At 40.8% G+C, this 23,797-nt stretch overlaps 1 protein-coding gene across 1 annotated transcript in view; it reads right to left on the bottom strand.

The window, feature by feature from the left end:
* RPS6KA1 (ribosomal protein S6 kinase A1) overlaps positions 1 to 23,797 on the bottom strand; it is a 98,967-nt gene that overhangs the window by 64,371 nt on the left and 10,799 nt on the right. Inside the window, exons 2-3 of the mRNA XM_075264411.1 lie at positions 13,671 to 13,715; positions 12,971 to 13,015 (exon numbers count right to left, since the gene is read on the bottom strand). Coding sequence (XP_075120512.1) covers positions 12,971 to 13,015; positions 13,671 to 13,715 — 90 coding nt within the window. The remainder of the gene's footprint in view (positions 1 to 12,970; positions 13,016 to 13,670; positions 13,716 to 23,797) is intronic.

The following is a 23,797-nucleotide window of genomic DNA, read 5'->3' as shown; positions in this document are numbered from 1 at the left end:
AGGACCGCTCCACAGACAGCGGTGAAGTGCCCTGTTACTGCCGGTCTTTTTATATCAGTAACCACGCCCCCCGATATACTACTCAGCCAATCTGGCATCGCCTATCATGACACACCAATAGCTCCATATGTTAATAGAGTACACACCCCCTCCTTGAATGGCTACGTACTGACAGGTACCTCCCTCCTTTTCTCTTGCCATATTACATCGCGGCATTGTCCGCAAACAATTGTCCAGCAGTTATCTTGTATCAATCGTCCTCATCTTGAATGATAAAAATTCATTCGATGCACATGTAATGCTACAGATATTATCGTAATCCTCCCAAAATATATTGATAGAGGACTACACATAAACATGTTTACACAGGATGACATCACACGCATGCGCCAAAACTTAGTCTAGAGCCAAGATTGTATAACAAATGACTTAACATGCATGCACGGGACTTTATTACGGAACCATTAGGTAAGTCGACTCGTAATGGCGGAGGTATTGCATCCAAGCCTGTCACCATTCCCAATCCTTATCATGGGGGTGTATAAGCGAGACTTGGTGAGTTATGCAATCGGGGACTATACACGTATACTGAAAATACCAAGACAAGGGATATATTCACCAGGTATTTGCATGCTTACAATACAGCATTACTGAGTATCAAAAAGTAAATCGCAGTACGGAGCGGACAAAGAGGTATAACCCAATGTATCAATATGTGTGACATCTAGTTTACCCAACACAAAACAAATGTATCGAGATACCAATAAAGAAGGCTACAAAGAAGAAACGGAGCAATCGTTTAGAGGTATTACAGCCAAAACAGGGAAAAGAAATGGACAACTATATAGGTAAGTCAAAACAACCCCCCATATTTTTAAATGAAACAAGAAAAGTCCATTTGTTCATTCAGTCCCTTAGGGGATACTGTATCCAATCTATATATCCATTGTGTCTCTTTTTGTAAAATGAGACGGTCCCAATCCCCTCCCCGCCTTGGTGGTCTAATCACCTCGATCACCTGGACCTTTAGACCTGTCACCAAACCTGCGTGACAGGTATTAAAGTGACGTGCTACTGGTGTGTCCCTTTCATTAAGCACATCACATACATGGTCTCTCACTCTCCTTCTTAGCTGTCTAATAGTTTTTCCTACATATACCATTGGACATGGACAGCTAAGGAGGTAGACGACCCCCATGGTCGCACAGGTGGCAAAATCCCTACAAAAAAATGTTTTACCTGTTTGTTTATTCCCAAACTCCTTATTCCTATCAATGAATGGACATGCTGTGCACCTCCCACAGCTATGTGTACCACCCCTCCTACCACCGGAGAGCCAGGTCTCCCCTCTAGGAATTTCAGGAAGTAGGCTATGGACCAGCCTGTCCTTGAGGTTTCGACCTCGTCGAAATGTTACATCGGGTTTGTCACCCAACAAGTCACCTATTTCAGCATCAGCTTTAAGGATGCCCCAATATTTTTGTAGCAGGGATCGTATCTCCTTATGACAAGAATCAAAAGTGCCAATCACCCTGCAACTTTCTGACCCTTGTATACGTGGTTTTGGGACCAGGAGTGTTTTCCGTTCTGTCTTTTGTGCTTTTCTAAATGCTCCCTGAATCACTGGTCGTGGGAATCCTCGCTCCTCAAACCTCTGTGACAATTCCCTTGATTCTCGAATAAATTCCGAATCTGAGGAGCAATTACGCCTTGCCCTCAAAAATTGTCCTACAGGGATCCCTCTTTTAAGGGGGGTTGGATGAGAGCTCCCCCAATTTAGAAGGCTATTCGTTGCAGTAGGCTTACGAAAGACAGTTGTGGCTATCTTCCCATCCTGCATTTTTTCCAACCTAAGGTCCAGAAAGGTTATAGAGTGAAAATCAAACTCCGCCGTAAATCTCAACCCTAGTGTATTGATATTAAGTTGGCTAACGAACCGTTCAAACTGTTCTTTAGACCCCTTCCACAAAATCAACACGTCGTCGATGTAACGACACCAGAGGTCAATATGTTCAGTCCACCAACTGTCATCGTCCGAGAAAACCACGGTTTCCTCCCACCAGCCGAGGAAGAGATTGGCGTACGTGGGAGCCACAGGGCTCCCCATCGCCGTCCCCCTCAGCTGGTGGAAGGTCCGCCCCTCAAACAAAAAAATATTTCTCTCAAGGACGAAAGCCAGCAACTTCATAACCAATTCGTTATGAGGTTGTAGCTGAACCCTTCTGGACCTGAGATAATGCCATACTGCCTCATATCCCTTTGCATGTGGGATCGAGGAATATAATGCCTCGACATCCAGACTGGCAAACGCACTCCCTTCCTCCATCACCACACCATCCAATTTCTTTAGGACGTCCATAGTATCCCTAGTATATGATGTAAGTCCCAGAACAAATGGTCTCAGTATATTATCCAAATAAATACTTAGATTCTGTGTAAGACTGTCAATTTGGGACACTATGGGTCTACCCCTAAGAGGCCGCAGCCCCTTATGAATTTTGGGCAGTGCGTAAAAAGTAGCCAGTACTGGATGTCGAGGAAACAAAAAATCCTTCTCTTGTTGGTCAATAAGTCCATCTTGCAATGCATGGTCAAGGATTACCTTCAATTCAGATCTATATTCCCCCACTATCTCCTTATTGATTATCTCATAACAATCAGTGTCTTTTAGCATGCTCCAACACATATCTGTATATCTTTCCCTGTCCAGGGCTACCACATTGCCTCCTTTGTCAGCGCATTTTAGGACTAGATTATAGTCCCTTTCCAATGCAAGTAGGGCTTCCACCTCATTTTTACTTAAATTAGACTGGTACAATTCGTTACTAATTCCCTCCATCTCTCTTAATCCATCCGACACCAACTGGGTAAATAGGTCAATGTGAGTAAAATCCCCCGGAGGGGGCTGCTTTTTGCTCGATATTTTCAGATTGGTAAATGGGCCTTTTCCTTCTATCTGTTCTGATTCTTTAAGAAGGTCCTCCAATACTTTTAGACCCTCATAATCTGTAGCTTCCAAACCCACCTCCTCACATTTTTCACGCCTCAATTTCATATAATGTTTCTTCCACTTCAATTTCCTGGCAAAAAGATTAATGTCCTTAACCCAGTCAAAAGAATTAAATTTAACTGTCGGGACATAAGATAATCCTTTGCTCAGTAACGCAATCTCTGCCTGTGTGAACACATGTGAGGAAAGATTAATGACCCTACTCTTATTGTCCCTTAAAGTATCCCTCTCTTCAGGGTACGGATGACACATTGTATTCAATTGTCCTTCCTGCCCCGCAGTAGGTGACTCGAGATGGGGGGATTTTTGTCTAAAAAATGTTCTTTGGTGGAACCTCTACCTCTCCCTCTCCTCCCACGGGATTGGTTTCTCGGCGTCAATCTCAAATTAGCAGCACTAGTAGTGGACCGTTCAGAGTCAGTTGTTTCACCCTCTGACGATGAAGGATGGTCCCTGGCTGCTATTTTTTGTTGTTGCTGTTGATTGGTTACAATCTCATATGCTTTTTTATCTCTAAACTCCTGTAAATCCCTTAAAAATTGGAAATGTTTGCGTTCCTTTATTTGAGAGCTAAATTTCTCAATCACTTGCTGTAATTGTCTATCTTTCCCCTCAAAGCCTGACAATTCGGCCAAAGATTTCGCTTTTTCCCTCTCCGTATTAAGCTCCACCTCCAATTTTTTAAGAAGTTGTTTTTCTTCTTCTAGTAAGATCTGCATCAGCTTAAGAGAACTAAGAGTTATTTCCTTATCCCATTTATCTTGTAGATCTTTAGATCTAAGCCTTGGTGCAGGTAATAATGTAATCCTTAGCCCACGTGGGACAATATTATGCTTGATATAGCTATCCAGAGATTGGACTTCCCACCAACTTCTATAATAGTCTTTATAGATCTTTGTCAACTGCCGAAACGTCCCCTTAAGGGAGGAAGGTCCCAAGCTGGAGACTGGTAACTCCCCCTCTGAGAACACACTATGTGCTTCACTGAGTAAACTTTCTGTATTGACTGCAGAGAAAACAAAACCTGCCATCCCTTTAATGATGTAAATGGACGCCAATAATGGCACAAAAAACAGACATAAATTCACTGACTACTCAATGTCTAGTACTTTTCTTTATACAAAATTCACTGAAGGGAGAGTAATCCCAAAACAAGTACCAAAAATAAAAATAAAACTTCACCTTTATTTTTTTGCAGATAAAAAACAACAAAAAAGGTAAAAACACATCTCCGGCAGACCAGGCAATGGAAGCGCCAGATAATTACTGGGTGTGCACTAATCTTTGTGCCACATCCCCTCGGAGGATAGGAAAAGTATGGGCGAGTAAATGTGGTATAAATTCATCTATTCAGCCCTTTCACTAAGAAATCCTACCTCCCTAAAATATACAAAGTATGTCCGGAGTATATTGGAACTGAATTCACACTAGTATCAACCTCCAAAACCCAATATTATAATACAAATAGTGGGAGTATCCACTTCCTCCCTGAGGATACTGGCCTAAACGCCACACCAACAGGAAGGGATAGCGGAAAAACTACACCACTGGGTATGGAGGATTCAGTCCATAGCTCCCAGACATACATATTACTACTGCAACTTTTTCCCTACGCGTTTCGTCTCATACGAGACTCCTCAGGGGTATATAGTATGTCAATTTGTTGCAAAAAAGTGGCATAAGCCACACGATAGTGCAAGTGTCTGGCGGTACGATGCACTGACCGCCGGCAGGACCGCTCCACAGACAGCGGTGAAGTGCCCTGTTACTGCCGGTCTTTTTATATCAGTAACCACGCCCCCCGATATACTACTCAGCCAATCTGGCATCGCCTATCATGACACACCAATAGCTCCATATGTTAATAGAGTACACACCCCCTCCTTGAATGGCTACGTACTGACAGGTACCTCCCTCCTTTTCTCTTGCCATATTACATCGCGGCATTGTCCGCAAACAATTGTCCAGCAGTTATCTTGTATCAATCGTCCTCAATAGTGGATACTCAATAGTGGATACTCCCACTATTTGTATTATAATATTGGGTTTTGGAGGTTGATACTAGTGTGAATTCAGTTCCAATATACTCCGGACATACTTTGTATATTTTAGGGAGGTAGGATTTCTTAGTGAAAGGGCTGAATAGATGAATTTATACCACATTTACTCGCCCATACTTTTCCTATCCTCCGAGGGGATGTGGCACAAAGATTAGTGCACACCCAGTAATTATCTGGCGCTTCCATTGCCTGGTCTGCCGGAGATGTGTTTTTACCTTTTTTGTTGTTTTTTATCTGCAAAAAAATAAAGGTGAAGTTTTATTTTTATTTTTGGTACTTGTTTTGGGATTACTCTCCCTTCAGTGAATTTTGGATTCAACTCTTACTTTGAAAAAAATCAATGGCTCTGAAAAAAAGTAAATGTCACTCAGAATGTCATCTTGACTGTGAAAAACTCAGCTAAGAATCAACACAGACATGAGAATATAGCCTAATAGATGGCGATTCTAAACGTAGATCCCATTTATAAGCACTTTCTTCTATGCACTCCCCTGATCAACAGTATTATATAGCACTAGAAAGCTGACAGTGTGCTATATTCAATGCATTGTCAGCCTTGCCAGTATGCACCCAGGTGCCGGCGATATCGGTGCTGTTAGTTTCAGCATCAATACTCCTCCACTGCCAGAAGGGCGAGTCCTACAGCCTAGCGCCATTAGAGAGCTGTTAGGAATGCCCTTCCCCCCGACTGTGCTCTTCCTTAATCAAGAGTACTTTTGGGTGGTACAGTAAGGCCCGCCCTTCTGACAGTGGAGGGATACCAGTGCCGAAACTAAGAGCAGTGATATCTCCGGCACCTGGACATATACCAGCAAAGCTAGCAATATGCTGAATTCAGTGAACTGAGCATTCTTGTAGTATATAATGCCGCAGATCTCCAAGAACAGTTAAACGTATTCTGGCATGGGAAGTTAAAAAAAAAATAAAAAAAAAATTATATATATTTTTTTTTTAGTCTACAAATATGATCATAATGCGAGACATTTTATGGACACCATTTGCTGGCACTACTCCATCCAACAGCATTGAAATTATGCATTCTTTTGACAGAAGGGGATAGTTTTTCATTTCGTTATGCAGGGCAAACAGGGGATGGGCAGATTTAGGTCAGTCTTCATATTTTCTGCAAAGGCAAATCTTTTGCTAGGCCACACTAACATTTGCACCAACTACAATAAACTAATGTAAATCTTAAATCGACAACGCCATGCCCCCTTTAAGGAAAGGGAGAAGCAAATTGCCCTCTCCTTCTGTCTCTACCCCCCTTCCCTCATAGATTGTAAGCCCTCGCGAGCAGGGCCCTCTACCTCACTGTGCCAGTCGGACATTGTCAGTATTATATCTACCTGTATATTTTGTGTATTGTATGTAAACCCCCAAATGTAAAGCACCATGGAATGAATGGTGCTATAAAAAAAATAAAAAATAAATAATAATAATAATAAACAGTGCAACAATAACAACAACAAGTTATGCAACAATCTCCAACACAGAGAGGATAAATGCTGCAGTCAGTGCGTCCTTAACAGTTATACAGCTTTATAAGAGAATGAAGAAGAAGTAGTAGTAGTAGTAGTAGTAGTAGTAGTAGTAGTAGTAGTAGTAGTAGTAGTAGTAGTAGTAGTAGTAGTAGTAGTAGTAGTAGTAGTAGTAAAAACAAAACCATAAAAACCCACACAGGTGACGTAATAAAGTTCTGTTCGTTTGTACGGCTGGTAAAAAGACCGATCTATGCCATTCAACCCATTAAAAGTAAACGGCATATATTGAGCAGGATTCATTTTCACGCTTCAATTTAGAGATAAAGATATCAAGTTACAAGCTTGCAGCTTGTACAAAGGTTATTCTGGCACACCTATATTCAGATAGGTCTGAAGCAGGAGAAACTTCCCACTTTAACATGTTCATCCAAGTGTAGCATTCTTTCTAGAGGTCCTCCCTTCTGTCTTCAGCGCTTCCTAATGTAAACTATCCTAGGAATTTGGTCTGTTAGCATGTGACGTGCGCAGCTCCACAGCTGTATTCTGAGATTACCATCTTCCTCGCTTGTAGCTTTCACCAGTCCCATTTTCCAATTAAAATGCATATTTTCATATATGGACAAAGTCTAATAACTACACTTTACCCATAAATAGAGATGAGCGAGTACTATTCGAAACTCCCGTTTCAAATAGCACGCTCCCATGGGCCATAAAAGGATCACCCTGGAATTCAAGTTTGTCCGACTAATATGATACAAATTGTAGTGAGAAAGCAACACTCGTAAAAAGGGTTATTCTCTGGCTATAATGGAGTCTTGCTGGGAATGTTTTTAAACTGAATGTGGACTTTTTTGCCTGCCAATTTCATGCAGAAAGTCTGGCAGTCTCAACATAAATGTGAACATAGTCTAAGAATAAAGCGTCTTACAAATGTGTTTCACAACGGTTGCTCGTTGCACTATTTCTTAGTGAAAAATAGTGTATGCAGTGCGAGTTAAATCGCTAGGTTTCGGATAAGTGGGCTACGCACCATGAGGTCACCCTTTCATTTTGAAAGTTAAAAAAAATGTAAAGAGCATTTACAGGAATAAAACCCCTGGCCTTTATCTACAGTTTCCTGCCACTGAGGTAGCGGTAAAGGAGGTGGTTGCCTGTAATGATCCAGTAACCGGATCACATAAAAGCTTTGTGTCACCTCCTGCTGTACGGAGCAGGACAGGAGGAGGAGGCCAAGAAAGGATCAATATCCATCAAAGCTCCCATGCTTTCAACTGGAGACAGACACTGCAGCTCCAGCCCTCCTCCCAGATCCAACAGCACTGACAAACATGGTCACATTAGTCCTTGGTGTTTTCATATTCCTGATATATTCATGTACAAGTCCAGACACACACACAGCAGTTCTCAGAAATGAACTTGTTTGGAGTTGCCTTATACCAGCTAAGAATTTGGCCTGTAACAGTGAATTATTCATTCTGAAATACTGTACTAGAATATAACAGATAGATATCTCAGATAGAGACATGCATCTCGGATAGACATGCATCTCGGAAAGAGACATCTCTCGGATAGACACTGATATGGATTAGTATCTATCTCTATCCAATATATCTCACACACAGTAAAGTTTCATTATTAGAAAACATTGTGTACTATTTTAGTGAAGTATATTGTCCGAAAATAGCAAACAGCAAGATACCGTATATACTCGAGCATAAGCCGAATTTTTCAGCACAGTTTTTGTACTGACAAAACCCCCCTCGGCTTATACTCGTGTCAAGTAAGAAATTTTTTTTTTTTCTTTTGGGAAGGGGGGGGGGGGGTCTATGACCAGCCGCAATAGCAATGTATAGAATCTCCCATAAAATAGTGAAAAAAAGGAAGCTTTACAAAAATAAACGTTCTAAAACCCTCCTTTCCCTAGGATACATATAACAGTAGAAAATGACTGTGAAACACATACATATTAGATATCCCTGTGTCTGAAAGTGCCCACTCTACTGAATATAGGGGATCTGCAGTGCTCCTGTTCTGTCGGGAAGGGGTTAATAGGAGCACTGCAGATTCCCTATATTCAGCCAGGATGAATTCCAAGTGGGGGGGGGGAGACAAAAAAAAAAAAAAAAAAGTCTTCAAGCTCAGGGAAGGGGCAGACAGACAACCAAAACACCCCCTCCCCTTTCCCAGCACCCAGAAACTACTGCACCCAAAAACTCTGACCATTTTAATTTTTGAAATTTTCCAGTAGCTGCTGCATTCCCTTCCCTTACACCTTTCCCCCCCCCCCCAAGGCTTATACACCAGTCAATAAGTTTTCCCAGTTTTTGTGGTAAAATTAGGGGCCTTGGCTTATATTTGGGTCGGCTTATACTCGAGTGTATACGGTATTCACAGAGCGCTAATGGAAGCTGAGATCAGGAGTATCAATGTTTCCCAATGCTCCTCAGCCCTGAAGATTCTCATGTGTTAATACAGGCGCTTTCTCGATTTGTCCGCTGTTAATCATACTGATCGAATCCATTGTTGAAGCTATTGAGAAGTGTCTATCCGCGGCTCACATAAGCATTACCAACTGTGCAGCCTTCGCTTCTGACAAAACATCTTTTAGAGCAAAGAAACATAATTGTGGAATTAAATTGCATCTGGATGTGGTTCTCATTTCACTGCAGAGCAGGAGATTATCTTATCTCCTGGTAAGATTCAACATATTCCTTGCACATTGCTTCAGCATTTCACTGGCCTAGAAGAATCAACACAAACAGAGAAGCGTATACCACATTCGTTGATTTTTTTGATGGGCCTCTCCCAAGAAAAACCACTTCAGATCAAAATTTCAGCAGAGTACCTCAGTGTTTAGGGAGCTCCATTACACTCTCCTAGGATTACTCTGGTTTTATGAATGACAAACATTATTAACCCCTTTATGACCAAGCCAATTTTAGTTCCTGCATTTTCATTTTTCCCTCCCCACATTCCAAGCACCATAATTTTTTCATTTTTCAGTTCAGAGTCATATGATGGCTTATTATTTGCAAAACAAATTGTACTTTGTAATGGCACCATTAAATATCCTGTACAATGTACCGGGAAGCTGGATAATTCAGAATGAGGTTTGAAATTCAGAATGAAACTTGGAAAGAAAAAAACAATTTGCGCCAATGTCTTATGGGTTTAAATTTTTACAGCATTCACTATGTGGTAAAAATTACATGGCACCTATACTCTATGGGTCAGTACGATCACAGCAATACCAAATTTACATAGTACTAGCAGAAGGACCCGGCTTTGCATGGGTATATTTAATTTTTTGTTTCCGTAGTAGCCCCATAAGCATTGCAGATATTTGCACTGGTCCATTTTGTATGTCGTGTGTGTGTGTGTGTGTGTCCATAAGAGTCATGTGATCATATGGATTTCAGTTTGCATATCAGTGTAAAAACTGCGATCGGTTGTTATGGAAACCTGGTGTAAAGCTGTGTGTATGTGACCTTCTGTAAGTGTCATCTACAGCACCGTTCCCCTTTAAAGCTGACCTACAGCAGTGGAGAAAAATGGCTAGGGTGTTATGGAAACCTGGAGTACAGCTTTGTGCATGTGGAGACTAAGCACCTACGAGCTTCTATTGGCTGAAAAGGGACAGATCTGAGATTTGTAATGTTTTAGTACCTTTTAAAAAAAATTAAATCTTATCAAAATATAATTTTTTGTGTGTCAACATATTGAGACACCTTTAATTTTTCATATTTATGTTTATGAAGCTGGGTATGGAATCGTTTTACACAGGACAAAATCACGTTTTATTGATACCATTTTGGGGGGGGGAGGTCAGGTTATTTGATCTGCATTTCATTTATATGTTTAAAAAAAAAAAAGCCATTTTGATTTTTTTCTTGCTATGACATTCACCGTTTGGGATAAATATTTTTATATTTGAATAGTGTGGTTTTGTTTACTCCCCACCCCCTTCCCTCACAAATTTTTTTTAAAACTTATTTTCACACCCCACAGGGACCTTGAATCATAGGAGTTTCATAGTGAATACTAGTGTATAGTAAAATTCATTGAAATAAAGGTTTGGGTTTTTTTATCATCATACCTGGGAGTCTTCAAAAGGCTCCCGGCTGTCATGGCAACCAATCAATGCCCTCCAATTAAAGATGGCCTGCACACTTTAGAACCCGCGGTTGCATTTAACTATAGCATCTAAAGTGCTAACCGCGGCAAGTGCTGACTCTTATACAACTGGTATCTGCAGTGTAAGGACAGGGCTCAGCTCCTGATTTTGAGTGAAGGGGTTAAAGGCAAAATAACTGAAAACAAAATGGAAGCTGCATTCATAAAGCCATATTTCTGATTTATTACCAAACACAGAGGTGAATTACTTCAGATCAAACTAAGGTAACCTTTTACAAACAAACTCATGATCTTAATAGACCAAAACATAGATCCGAGAATTTGTAAATGAAGTTAAAAATAGTCGTTCGCTCAGAGTCCTCATGCCATTCAGCTTTTGGCTCAGAGATCTCCACATTGTTCTTTACTGACAATGTTCCAAAAAACACATCCACATTAGAGCTAGTTACAGTTCTAACAACATTTATCTTTCAGAGGGGCAAAGATCTTAAAGCTTAAAATTAAAGGAGCAAAGCAGACGGAAGAGGAATTGGAGTTCTTTGCTCCAGAGACTGTGTGGCGTTCCAACCTCTGAGGTGGCTTTACAAGCCTCAGTTACGCGGTTTGACCATCTCACTGAGTATAGACTCAAAAGTGACTGCTTTCAATTGTAAAATCCACAAATCGGTGTGTGTAAATAGCTCAGTGGTCTTACAAGTGAGACTATCTTCCATTTTATTTGTAATTCCCCGATTGTAAATGTAACCAGAGATGTGTAAGAACACAAGTCACTATTGTGCCAAATTCCCAATGATGTCCCCTAAGAGGTATTGTCACAGAGACAAGGGCTAGCCATACATAAGATTCAGCCAAGATGCTACCAGTCAATAAGTACTGACTGTCGACACGATTAGATAGGCCAATTGTCTGTAACAAATGCTTGACAGACAGACAGGATCACTGAGGCCAATCAGCGGTCTCAGCAAAGGACACAGGCCGGCCACAAGAAAATGGCCACTTACAATACTGTGTAAGGGGCCATTTTTCTTGTTGCCGCAGGCATGCGCAGTCGTCTTTGCCCTAGTCCTAGAAGATTGAAGCCAACCCCCGGAAGAAAATGCGGTGAAGAGGACGTTCCTGAAGAATATGGAAGCGGCGCTGGAGAGTTCTCTCGCAGCATTGGGGACACCCCAAGTGCTGTTTGACAGTGGGGCCCGCCCCCAGTGCTACGAGAGAACTCATTTGCATACCAGTGGAAAATGGGATTTTAACTGAACGGCGGGGCGGAGAGGACATCTAAAGGCAGGAGACAAATAGACTTTCTTAAGGCTATTCCAACGTGTTAGGGAGAATAAAACTTTTTATGGTAGAATCCCTTTAAGCTACCAACTGCGAAAACAAATTGGGTAGTACAGAAGTAGATATACATTTTTACTAGAGGGTGCAAAAGCCTCAATGGGCACAAATCAATTCATGACACAGAAGCGGCACTCAGTTGGCTCAGTAAAACCTGCAAAATGTATTCACCTATGGTTGTGCTCCTTCTCAGTCATTTAAGTCATATAGGGGAGATAAAATGACTAGAACTATGCATTCCTTACAAAACTAAGGACACCTGGATGGTAGCTGCTCTCAAAGCCCCTTAGCTTCAGCAGTAGTTGTAGTGGTATAAGGCAGCAGCATGCACTCTCTGAAGGATACCCAGGAACAGCACAGCAAATCCAAAATGAATTTTACAAAGTTAACAAAAACAGCCATCAGTGTTCAAAATAGTTGTTATACCAGGATGTGAATGGCATGAAAACATATGTGCTTGCCTTTCAGCCTTTTCCCCATAGAATCGGGCCCTCTGCCTAGTCATCAAGCACAGCTAGACACATACAATTTTAATTCAATGCCCAGATTATTTGACAAAATGGAGGAAGTGCAGGTATTCCAAAATCAAACATGCATGTGTGCACAAAAGCACTTCTTTTGTTACACCAGGTATGGTTATGGTCTCTGCAAATGTACTTTGTGAGAGTGCTATGACAACTGAGTAAAGAAAAGTTTAGATATGTATTTACAAACAACTACAACACAAAGCTTTACATGGTCTTTTTATTCCTTTCCAATGCCATAGTAGCTTTTCAAGAGCTTAACTCAACGAAAATTTAGGAGAACCTATTGAACAAAACAAAGGAAACTACTGAATACACTTTTTAGAAAGTGGACTACCATGTTGCTAGACAGCAATTCTGTTTTCTACATCAGTTTGGCAAACTACATTTAAAAGACTTATTATATGAAGACTGAAGGCTTCTTACCTTGTTTGCAGATTTCCCTATGTCCTCTGCGCCAGAAAGCCCATTCTGTAATAGTAGAGACTCTTATAAATACAGAAAAAAACTGAACATTTGAAACAATTCATAAAGAGCATTATTAAACAATCCTCTTGTCTACTGGCCCATCTGTCACTTGCCTAATTTTAGCCAATAGGTTATACTTGCATGTTAGCAACGAAAGGCAGGCAATATGGATAGTAAGAGAATCTGTGTCACCTGGAGAGCAAATCTCACCCATTACCAAAGGTCTTGCGGTAAAGTTTGGGATTTAGTGTCTGAAAACTTTAGTACGAAGCAAAAGTCTCAAAGCAAAAGGTTTTTTGACTGTGTTCACATTTACAGTGCAGCTTACATTCATAAACGTCATGTGTTCCATTTGACTCTAGGAATGGCACTGCATGTAATGCAACTCCTGATGTCAAGTTTGATAGAGAATATAATACGGCAAAAAATCCAATGGACTTGACATTTCTAAATGACCGTCTTTCAGGTAAATACAGTGTGCCTTTTATACAGATAGTTCTCAAGATCTTACTACCATTAAAGGCATTAACAAGCACTTTTACCTCGAGGTCAAACACATGATCATCTTGTAGGGCTATCAGGTTACGGGACCCCCTGAGATGACGGCATACCAAACATGTAAATAGATGAAGCACACCAGTAGTACCAGTCTCCTTACCTTGTTTGCAGATTTCCCTGTGTCCTCTGTGCCAGCATGCCCATTCTGCAATAGATAAAGACACGTTAAAGAAAATGCAGAATAACCCCTCATACAAACAGTAATGTATAAAGGATTGTCTGTCATCTCTACTTCTATTCTAATGTAGTCACTGAAGAAAAAAAAAAATCCTAAGTTTGGTATAGGTTTATTGAACAATTGTATAAAGTGCTGTGATGAAATTATATGCATTGGCTGCAGACTTGGGAAATTGATTTTAGTTACAGAATGACCCTATAGTATTGGCATATGCTTAGCCAAAATCCTAAATGTATTGTATAGAACTGAAAACTTTAGGCGGCCATACACACACTGGGATCACACGTTGGTTCATATTTCCATCTATGTATTCCATTATAGAAACAGAAAAGTGGAAAAACCAGCGGTGCCAGAACCCTCACAGTATTGACTCCACTGTTTATAGGGTCTGATGGATTTCTTGCGTCTAGGGCTATGTGTCTAGGGCTATGGAATCAGAACGGGTGTCAGAGTTTGGACCAGTTGGAAAAAGACAGATTGTCTTCAAAATAAAAAAAATATCTTAAAATTATACAATTAACAATATTGCAGAATTAGTTAGATCAATTAATTATCTTGTGGTTCATTTACTATCACCAGAATTCAGAGAGTCCCAGATGTCAAGGAAAAATAAGGAAAAACATGTTGTGTTTTTAGCGGTTTCTTTTTGAACGGAATACAACTTACTCTAGGTTCACACCTGTGCTTGTATTTCCTTTTTTCGGATCCAATTGGGTACCCGCAAAAAGGGAAACCCAATCCGCTTAAAAAGCGGTTATCCACAAAGGAGATAGACTGTAAAAGAAGTCCGCCAGGTTTCCGCCCGAAAAAGGCAGAGAAGAAGAGTACTGCTTGCAGGACTTCTCTCCGCATTTTTCAAGCAGATTCGGGGACAGAATCTCAGAACGGAATCCAAGCGCTAGTGTTATCCCAGCCTTAGCAGGTCTATGCTCTGATGGTTGGGGGCAGCACTGTTCTTATGCATATCCCAGATCACCCACTTTACTGCTACTTGCTTGTGCATCCCAGATAGCATGGATTCACATCAGCGCTTAAACTCTAGCACCAAATTCGATTCAAAAGTGCGGAGAGAAAAGCAGAACTTTTCTCTATGCATTTTCCGGGTGGAAAGCCTATGTCTGTGGGGTCCACGAAACCAAGTGGAAGAGTGAACCTAGAGTCACATGAAAATCTCAAGTAAGGCCCATTTTACATACAAGCCCATTCATTTCTATGGGCAGTAACCACCTTACAAAAAGAGAGTGAATGATCTGTTCTCAGGTCCATATACCTAACCTAACAGTCTCCCAACTGTGCTGTGTGAAAGATGGAATAGTACAAGCTAGATTGTGACTGTCCATACTAACCCAACCGTGCAGCTTTTATTTAGAAAGAACACTAGGTGTTGTTGCGAATGGCAACAACGACCATTTTACTTTCAGGTAATTCTATAAATGCTTCTTCTTAGGCTTCTCTATACAAGGGTATAAGCAGGGCTGTGACAACAGAGCTTGAGCTGGGGCCAATGTTGAAAAAAAAAAAAAAAATGTACTAACTCGCTTCAAAATAAAAAGATAATTTTTAATATTGTATATATAATGAGTTTGATGCATAGTTTTCTGCATACTAAGGCCTGGTTCACATTTGCGTTGGGTATTCCGTTTGGGGAGTCCACATGGGAACCCCATCGAATGGAATACACAGACCCTATAGACTATAATGGAGTCTGTGTGTTTTCTTTGCAGTTTCCGTATGGAACATGCAGAGAGAAAAGTACTTCATGAACTACTTTCCTCTCTGCATGACTCCCTGGCTCTGTCAAAAATGGCTGACCACCATGGTCAGTCAGAAGCACTTATTCAGTAAAAAGATATACAGAATTCCTATGATAGTAATGCCTGGTTCACATCTGCATTGGGTATTCGGTTTGGGGAGTCTACATGGGGACCCCCGAATGGAATACAGAACCCAATGACAAGTGGAGAGTTTATGAAACACGGACTCCATAGACTATAGAGCCAGGGAGATTACAAAAACAATATGGCAGGGGAGATGAGAATTAGGAGCTTCGATTTCAACTTCCCAATCCTTTAGTTCTTGGAGAAATATCCAACAGAGAGGCCAATGTAATTGATCTAAAAGGATTTTACTATTCAATTTCCGAATTATGCAATAACCCATTGATGAGGCGAGGTTTTCTTATATTCAAGTTTTCTTGTTTATTTAACAATATACATACATCCAAGACACATACTAAGCAAGGATGATGAATAGAAACTATGCAAGGCCATGTATCAAGCCATACGTTCTCTCCTTACCAACCAAAAAAATAAAATTTACACACAATCCAAACACTGCTGATGAAGACGTACCAACAGCGACCTGCCTGTGCTCTTCCAACTGATAACACGGACAGGGTGTTGTTGTCACTATTTGTGGGTCTTTGGTGGTTTTTATATTGCATGAATTAATTGCTGCTCACCAAAAATAAGCATTTTAGAAACCGCTTTAATTGGGGGTTATTTGCTATATTATATGCATAGTATTGGGGGGGGGTAGTATTTGGCTGGAGGATTAAATCTGAAAGGTTTCTATTTACTATTCTGCTGTTGTAATATGGGCAAAGTGGTTATAGTCCTGTCATTAGTAAAGGATGGGCAAACACGGTACGATAAACCACCAATCCATACAGAAATGCGGGTGATACAGTGTCCCTAAACGCATCGGCAGGTTCCCTTAGTCTAGGTGTAACTTCTTAAGAAAAATGGTTTAGATCTTAGATTATGAAAGTGTTAGCGTGATGCGGTGTCAGCTCTACAACAGTTAAATACGCGACTCTGTATTGAGCAACGTACTCCCTCCTTTTCACATTGCCATGGAAATGGAAGGTACAATGAATAAAAGAAAAAAAAAGTGTAAAAGACCTTGTGTTACATGTCTGAGGACGGTAATGCACTTGTTTAGGAACTGCAGTTGTTGGAATAAATAGGAATCACAGACATTGACCAAAAAAAATAAAAAATTGTGAGGTTTCTGGGTACTAGTAAAGTGCTCTGAGGACAGGTACACACCTAAAGGAAGAAGAAGATCTGTGTATCTGTCATTCCGGCAATCACATTACAAGTGACTAATGGAACTGGGAGATGAGGAAAGTTCCCTCTAGTTACACAAGCTGACAGATCATGAAAAGTGAGGAGACAATTTATCTCTTGGCAGTTCCCCATCCCCCAAGATGTGCTGTCAGTTTGATCCAACCATTATCCGCACCATGCAAGTATTTGTGCAAAGCTACAGAGCAGGCTGAACATTTCCTTATCTATTGAATAATCCAATGCAGTGGTGAAGTGCTCCAGCATGGGTACAAATTTGGAGAGACTTAACCCTTTTCTGCTATGTACTGTTGCAGCTGCATCCGATCGCCCAGGGCAGATATTCCAAGCTCTAGACAAAACCAGTAGGCAATAATTTTGTGTCTACTTGAGATTTCCTCTTTGACCTCATTGGGTTCATCTGACTGAGGTAAGGAGCGAGATAATTTTGCCAGTGTCTGCAAATTCTGAAAAGGGGGCCCATTACATAACTGAGGCAAAGCATACATGGAATATGAGACACATCCTTCATAGATGGACTGCAGCATACTGAATAGAAAAAAACAAAAACTATCCAATCTACCATCATGTTGTACTGCAGGATAAGCTGAGCAAAGTGATATAACGTTTTGTTTGAGAACATTCTGAAGTAACGGATTGATTAAGAGTCCAGGGGGAGGTCCTAGAGAGGGAATTTTATTCATTTATTTCCCAGATGAGTGTCCCATGTCACAGTAAGGGTATGTTCACACAGAGTTTTTTTTTTTTTTGCAGACTGAGAAAATCTGCTTCAGGTACCGGCACCAATAGCTCTTCATCGGGGGCACAGAACGGGAAAGCCAATAAAGCACTGAATTCAGCGCACAGTCTGCTTACTAGCGGTGTATTATACCGCATGTGCCCCAGGAGGTGAAAGGTCCTCTTTAAAGGATCATCTTCTCTTATTAATATTCAGTAACCGATGCAGTTTTTTATGCAAATTATAGTCTACTTACGACAACATACAACACAACCAAATCAGGTTTCCAGATCCATTCCACTATATGTATCTGTGAGCATAACATCATATGGATAGTGTTAAAATTCAGTCCCTAGAGTACAGTTTCTACAGGAGGCATTATTTGTAACTCCTGCAGGCTATAAGCTGCACTGTATGAGCAGTCTACATGAGCAGGAAATTCCATACACCGGAGTTAATATACATAGTAATCAAATTTCAGCCAAAGCAATAAAATGTCATCTATTAGAAGTGCTTTTTCACTGTGACTATAGTAAAACAGTTTGTTTTACAAGAAGCCTAATCATGATTAACGCAACATTTTCCATATTGTCAATAATCTGCTTATGAGTGGGAAAATAAATAAAATTGAAAAAAAAAAAAAAAACACAAAACCTTCTCTACTTGTATATTCTACATCAAGTATTTTCACATATATTGCAACCACTCTTCACATACATCCTTATACACTGTCCACATGGTTTTAAATTAACAAAAAAAAACACAAAAAAAAACTAATGCCCATTTCCTCTGAAGACACGAGTGGTAGCCTACATTCCCTACATTTGTCACACGACTATTAAAGCCACTGTATGTACTATAAAAAAAAAAAGTTAATTCTCCACCATTCCAGTATAAATACTCTGAACGGCCGAAGTAACAAACCAATGATCTTGTGCCATACACGCTAGCAGCACCAATTTTGGTTGCATTGCACTTTACTGCGACAGGAAAATTAAACAGGGAGCACTGAAGCAGTGGGAAATTTAACCAAGTAATTTTTCTTTTTTATTTTAGAACATTGACAACAGTTAGGCCCCGTTCACACGGGGCAAGAGGGGCTGGATTTTGGCACTGAATCCACATCATAATCTGCCCCCTCACAACAGCGGTCTATGTAGACTGCTGCCGCTCACAGAAAATAAAAGCAGCGAGCTGCCCTCTTCAGGCGGATTCCGCGGCTCATTGAGCTGCGGCGTCCGCCTAGTGGCAGCATGCTCTAGGCTAGGCCCATTCATTTGGGCTTCTGGCAGGTGTATTTTGGTCCTATTCTGACGCGGCCGGCTTCCTGGGTCAAAATCAGGACCAAAATACGCCCCCCCTTGCCCCGGCCTTAAAGGGGTATTCCCACGTCACATACTCAACAGTCTTTAATGTTGTAAAATCTTCTTTCTTCCTGGTTTCTTGCATCATTTGGTGGGCAGGGTTTCACATGCAACCTGCCGATTAGCTCCACCCACCCATATTGGACTATGACGTACAGGCAGCAGCAACTCCATTCTGCCTGTCTCTGCCATAATGAACACAACTGAATTAGCTAGCCTGATAACTGGGAGAACAGAAGAAATGAAAGCAGCTCCTCTCCCCTATCTGCTAACAGGAAGCTAGGTCACGTGGTGTAGACACAGGAATAGCTAGATACACAGGCTTGCTCCCTGCACTTAGCCCCTCCTCCCTCAGAGCAGGCAGATACATCACTTGACTTATGACCAGATAAGTCAACAAGGGAGGTGTAAAAAAAAAAAAAAAAAAAAAAAAAAATGAATAAAGTAAGATAGTGGACAAACAAAGCAGTTTTGCTGAAGCAGTGTATTTAGGAAAAGTCTTACATCCACATTAACAAGCAGTATAGATAGGATCCTTGTGATGGGACAACCCCTTTAAGTTACTTCCAGACAATCCCTTGAAGCTGCTTTTACATGGCATAATTTTTTAAACCACGAAGATCACCCATTCCCTCAACATGCCATCACAAACAGTAACACGTTTCAAACCGGCTCACAACATATGTACTGAATGTAAATGCCAGTTTTAGCAACAACTGCCCTTTAGGCCCCGGGGCGCGGATGGCGAATTTTGGTCCCGATTCTGATGCGGGAAGCAGTGTCAGAATAGGACCAAAATCCGCCTGCCACGACTTCCCGTTCCAGAGTAGGTCCAAATGAATGGGCCTTGTCCGGAGCGGGCTGCCACGAGGCGGATGCCGCAGCTCAATGAGCCGCGGAATCCGCCTGAAGAAAGGGCAGATCGCCTTATTTTTCAGTGAGTGGCAACATGCAGTCTACATAAACCACCATTGTGAGGGGGCGGATTCTAACATGGATTCCACACCAAAATCCGCCCCCTCTTGCCTAGTGAATGGGGCCTTAAACCGCAGTGTGAACACTTTAATAACTTAGACATTTTCAAATTGCTCCAATATTCCCCTTTGGCTTTCACATGTAGTGGGTTTTCCACAGTCTGAGAAAATGCAAACGTTGCTCACAATTTGTAAGATATTTTAATTACACTTCTTGGCCATCTTTTAAGGATTCACTGTAAAACAGCAATATTTTCACACGATTATTGATTTTCACACACACAACAATGCTGCAGTATAAAATATGCAGTGCACTGACACCTTGAAGAACTAATTGGAGCAGAAGAGAATAGAATAACTCAGTAAAGAGAACAGACTTATTACACCCTGAAGAACTATGGTTAAGGGCACCTCCGATGTGTCTACTGCAGGATTTTCACTCTTATCTTTTAGCCTTCATTCTCAGGCCTGGTTTAAACCTCTGCAATTCAAAAGTTGAAAATCCATACAAGAAAACGCAACAATAACTGTATGTTCAAAACCCACAGCGCAAGACACTTTGGGGGAATTTATCAATTCCTCTGAGCAAGTTTTGTGATATTATGATGTATACTGGCACAAAGCCTTTACTCTAACACTACTCAATCCACACCTGGCTTCAGCTTTTTTTGTTGCAGACTTTGTTGCGGTTTTTTGAGCCAAAGTCAGGAGTGGATTGAGCAGATGGTAGAAGTATAGGAACTTCCTATATATTTCCCATTCCTTTTTTTAGCCACTCCTAGGTTTGGCTCAAAAAAATGCAGCAAAATCTGCAACAAAAGAAGCTGCGTTTCCGCAACGTGGGGCTTTAGCCTTAGTCTAGATCTTCATTGCACAGTTGCAGCTGATTTATGAACATGTTCTCTCCATACCCAGCGGATCCCAGCTTTATAATACAGCCAGGATCCGCAGCACTGTTAACACTTGGGATGCCGTAGTCAAACGCAACCACAGCATCTAAAGTGCACAGCTGCCATGGGCACCGACATCTTTGAACATTCACCGCCCTCCAGATATAGTTTTGATAATGGGGAAGGGGAGGGTTATATGCGGGTTTCTATTAAAGAGGCCTTTCAAGGCCCTTGAAAACTGAACTGATCTCTCGAACAATGTGATTTGGAAATATTAGAAAATTTGGAAAATTTACTACTTGTATCTGAAAAACACAAAAGGACGAATAAAGTTTGACTGCAACATAAAGCAGAGAAATGGTAAATTAAATTTATGAAGTTATTTGTGTACTATGATTTTTTTTATATGAAAAACATACAATTTCAATTTATGAAAACCATTTTTTTTTTAAAATTTTCACCATATTTAATAATTCATAATGAAAGACAAAACATATCGACCAAAATTTACCACTCACACAAAATACATATCATGATAATCTCAATGTGTCCTTAAAGAGAATTTACCTTCCCATACTTGAACCAACTCTTCTTCTATAACCTTTCATTTTATCCAACAGACTAACTGATTGGCTAGTATACGCTCACCATGTGTAAAACTGCCTGGTCAGTATTCTAAATATTACTTCAATTGCTTGGTTTCTATGACCTTCTGATTGCTTAACATGAAGGTCATCACTTAATACTTAACACACTACATGCTTGAATAATGCAGTGTTCACACAGTTTCTGCATGGATTTTTTTGTTGCTTAAAACAGTTCCATCCTTTTCAACTTAAAGGGGCTCTATCAGCAAAATTATGCCGTATGAGCCCAACATATGCCTGAATATGCTCTGAATATGCTCTGCTAATCTCATTTTAAAAGCACCCCCCCACACACGATTATAAAATCATACTTACCCGTGCACGGTGGGCGGTTCATGCACTGGTGGACATCATCTTGCTGGCACGCTTTCAGTAACGTCCTCTTGTCCTCACTCTTCCACGCCTTGATCTTCTTTTCTGCTGGCGGGTTGTGCTCAAATCCCTGCTACTGTGCACGCTCCAGCGCCATTTTTGTTGTAGTTCTAAGTTCCCCTTAGAATGCGAAGATGCTCGTGAACTTCTTCATTCCGGAAGAAAAGAAGATCAAGGCATGGAAGAGCGAGGACAGGAGGATGTCGCTGGAAGAAGAAAGAAGAGGAAGGCGTGACAGCAAGATGACGTCCACCAGTGCACGAACCGCCCACGGGTAAGTATGATTTTATAATCGTTTTTACGGTATTATTTAAAAACAGGGGGAGCTTTTAAAATAGCGGTGCCTGTGCCTGAATACCGGTAGTCCGTTTGGGGAGGGTCCCCATGCGGACTCCCCGAAAGGATTACCAAACACAGATGTGAACCAAGGGTATCAGTACATTAAAGAAGCCAGGAGACAATCAGGTAAAGGGTGAATGGATGGGGGGGGGGGGGGGGTTGCAAAAATGCTGCTTTTTTTTTTTTTTTTGTAGATTTTGCTGCAGTTACAGCCAAAGCCCAGAGTGCACACAAAGAGAATGGGAAATATATAGGAAGCGCTCTTATACTTCTCCCTTTTCTACTCAATCCACTACTAAATGAAAGAAATTAAAAAAAAAAATAAAAAAAAAAGCTTTTCAGAAATGTGGGGCCTTAGCACTGATTTTGGGGTGCAAACTATAAATTATCAGTATCAGAAACAATGGTAACATATCCCATCTATGATATACTATAGGGTTAGAACATCACTTCTAAAACAAAGGCTAATAAAGTAAGATGATTAATATCTAAAACCAAACTTTTAAATATAATGTCTATTAACAGATAATAAAAGTGTCAAAGTGATGATCTGATAGATTACGCAGAGCCACTGCACTGCTTACATAACTGAAAACTGCTCTAATAATGTGGGTATGAGGTGTTCTACCTAGATACAATATTAAGCCCACCCAAGGTGCACTTCATACATTGGGTTGGTCCAATTTAAAGGAGAACCACATAGTCCAGAATCACCATCCTCTCTCTCTCTCTCTCATATATATATATATATATATATATATATATATATATATATATATATATATATATATATATATATAATCTACAAATAAAAAAAAATTATATAGTAGGGTCAAGAGTATGTATAAAATATGCTAGTTGTCGGCACATCTAGTCCAGACTGAGACTATCACCCAGATGCTGTATAATGAATGGTTTTCTGCAGAGCGTACATTTCTGATGTGTCCCTGACTTACCTGTTCCTATATAGTAGCTGTAATCTTATCCCTACACGTTTATATTGTATACAATACAATACATGTCATCAAGAGAATAAAATACTTGCTAAATTGGACTAGCAAGTAAAAATAAATAAATAAATAAATGAAAAAGTGGAGGCAGATACACCAATTCTAAACCCCGACAACTCTCTAAATCCACGCGATTTGGCCATTCGTTTCCAGGACTTATCAGAGGATATTAAACGTCTCAGGGCTCGTTCACATCTGCGCCCGGTCTCCGTTCGGCAGGTTTCAGTTTCCTGCACAAAACAGAGGCAGGAGACTGAAACCTGCAGGACTCTTTCAAACCCATTCATTTGAATGGGTTTGAAAGATGTCCGTTTGTGAGTGGTGGTGAGCGTTTTATGCTCTCTGCCACAAAACAGTTTTTGGTTTTTTTTTTAAACCGGACACAGAGTCAGACAGGCAGTACTCTATGTCCGATTTAAAAAAGCGAGCATAAAACGCTCACCGCCGCTCACGACCGGACCCGCTCTGACAGCTTTCCGTCTTCTGCATGCAGAAGACTGAAACCACAGAACGGAGACCCGAACGCTAGTGTGAACCTAGCGTCAGGGGATCTTTGTTTCCTTATCACCTCCATTAATAATCAGGAGTAGGTGGAGTAGATAACCACACTGGTAGATAGGTGCCACAATAAACAGCAAGACATGTC

This window comes from Leptodactylus fuscus, chromosome 2 (assembly GCF_031893055.1).
Source record: "Leptodactylus fuscus isolate aLepFus1 chromosome 2, aLepFus1.hap2, whole genome shotgun sequence".
Classification (NCBI taxonomy): Eukaryota; Metazoa; Chordata; class Amphibia; order Anura; family Leptodactylidae; genus Leptodactylus; species Leptodactylus fuscus.
The sequence above is the reverse complement of the archived record's forward strand: the minus strand, read 5'-3'. Positions and strand labels throughout refer to the sequence as shown.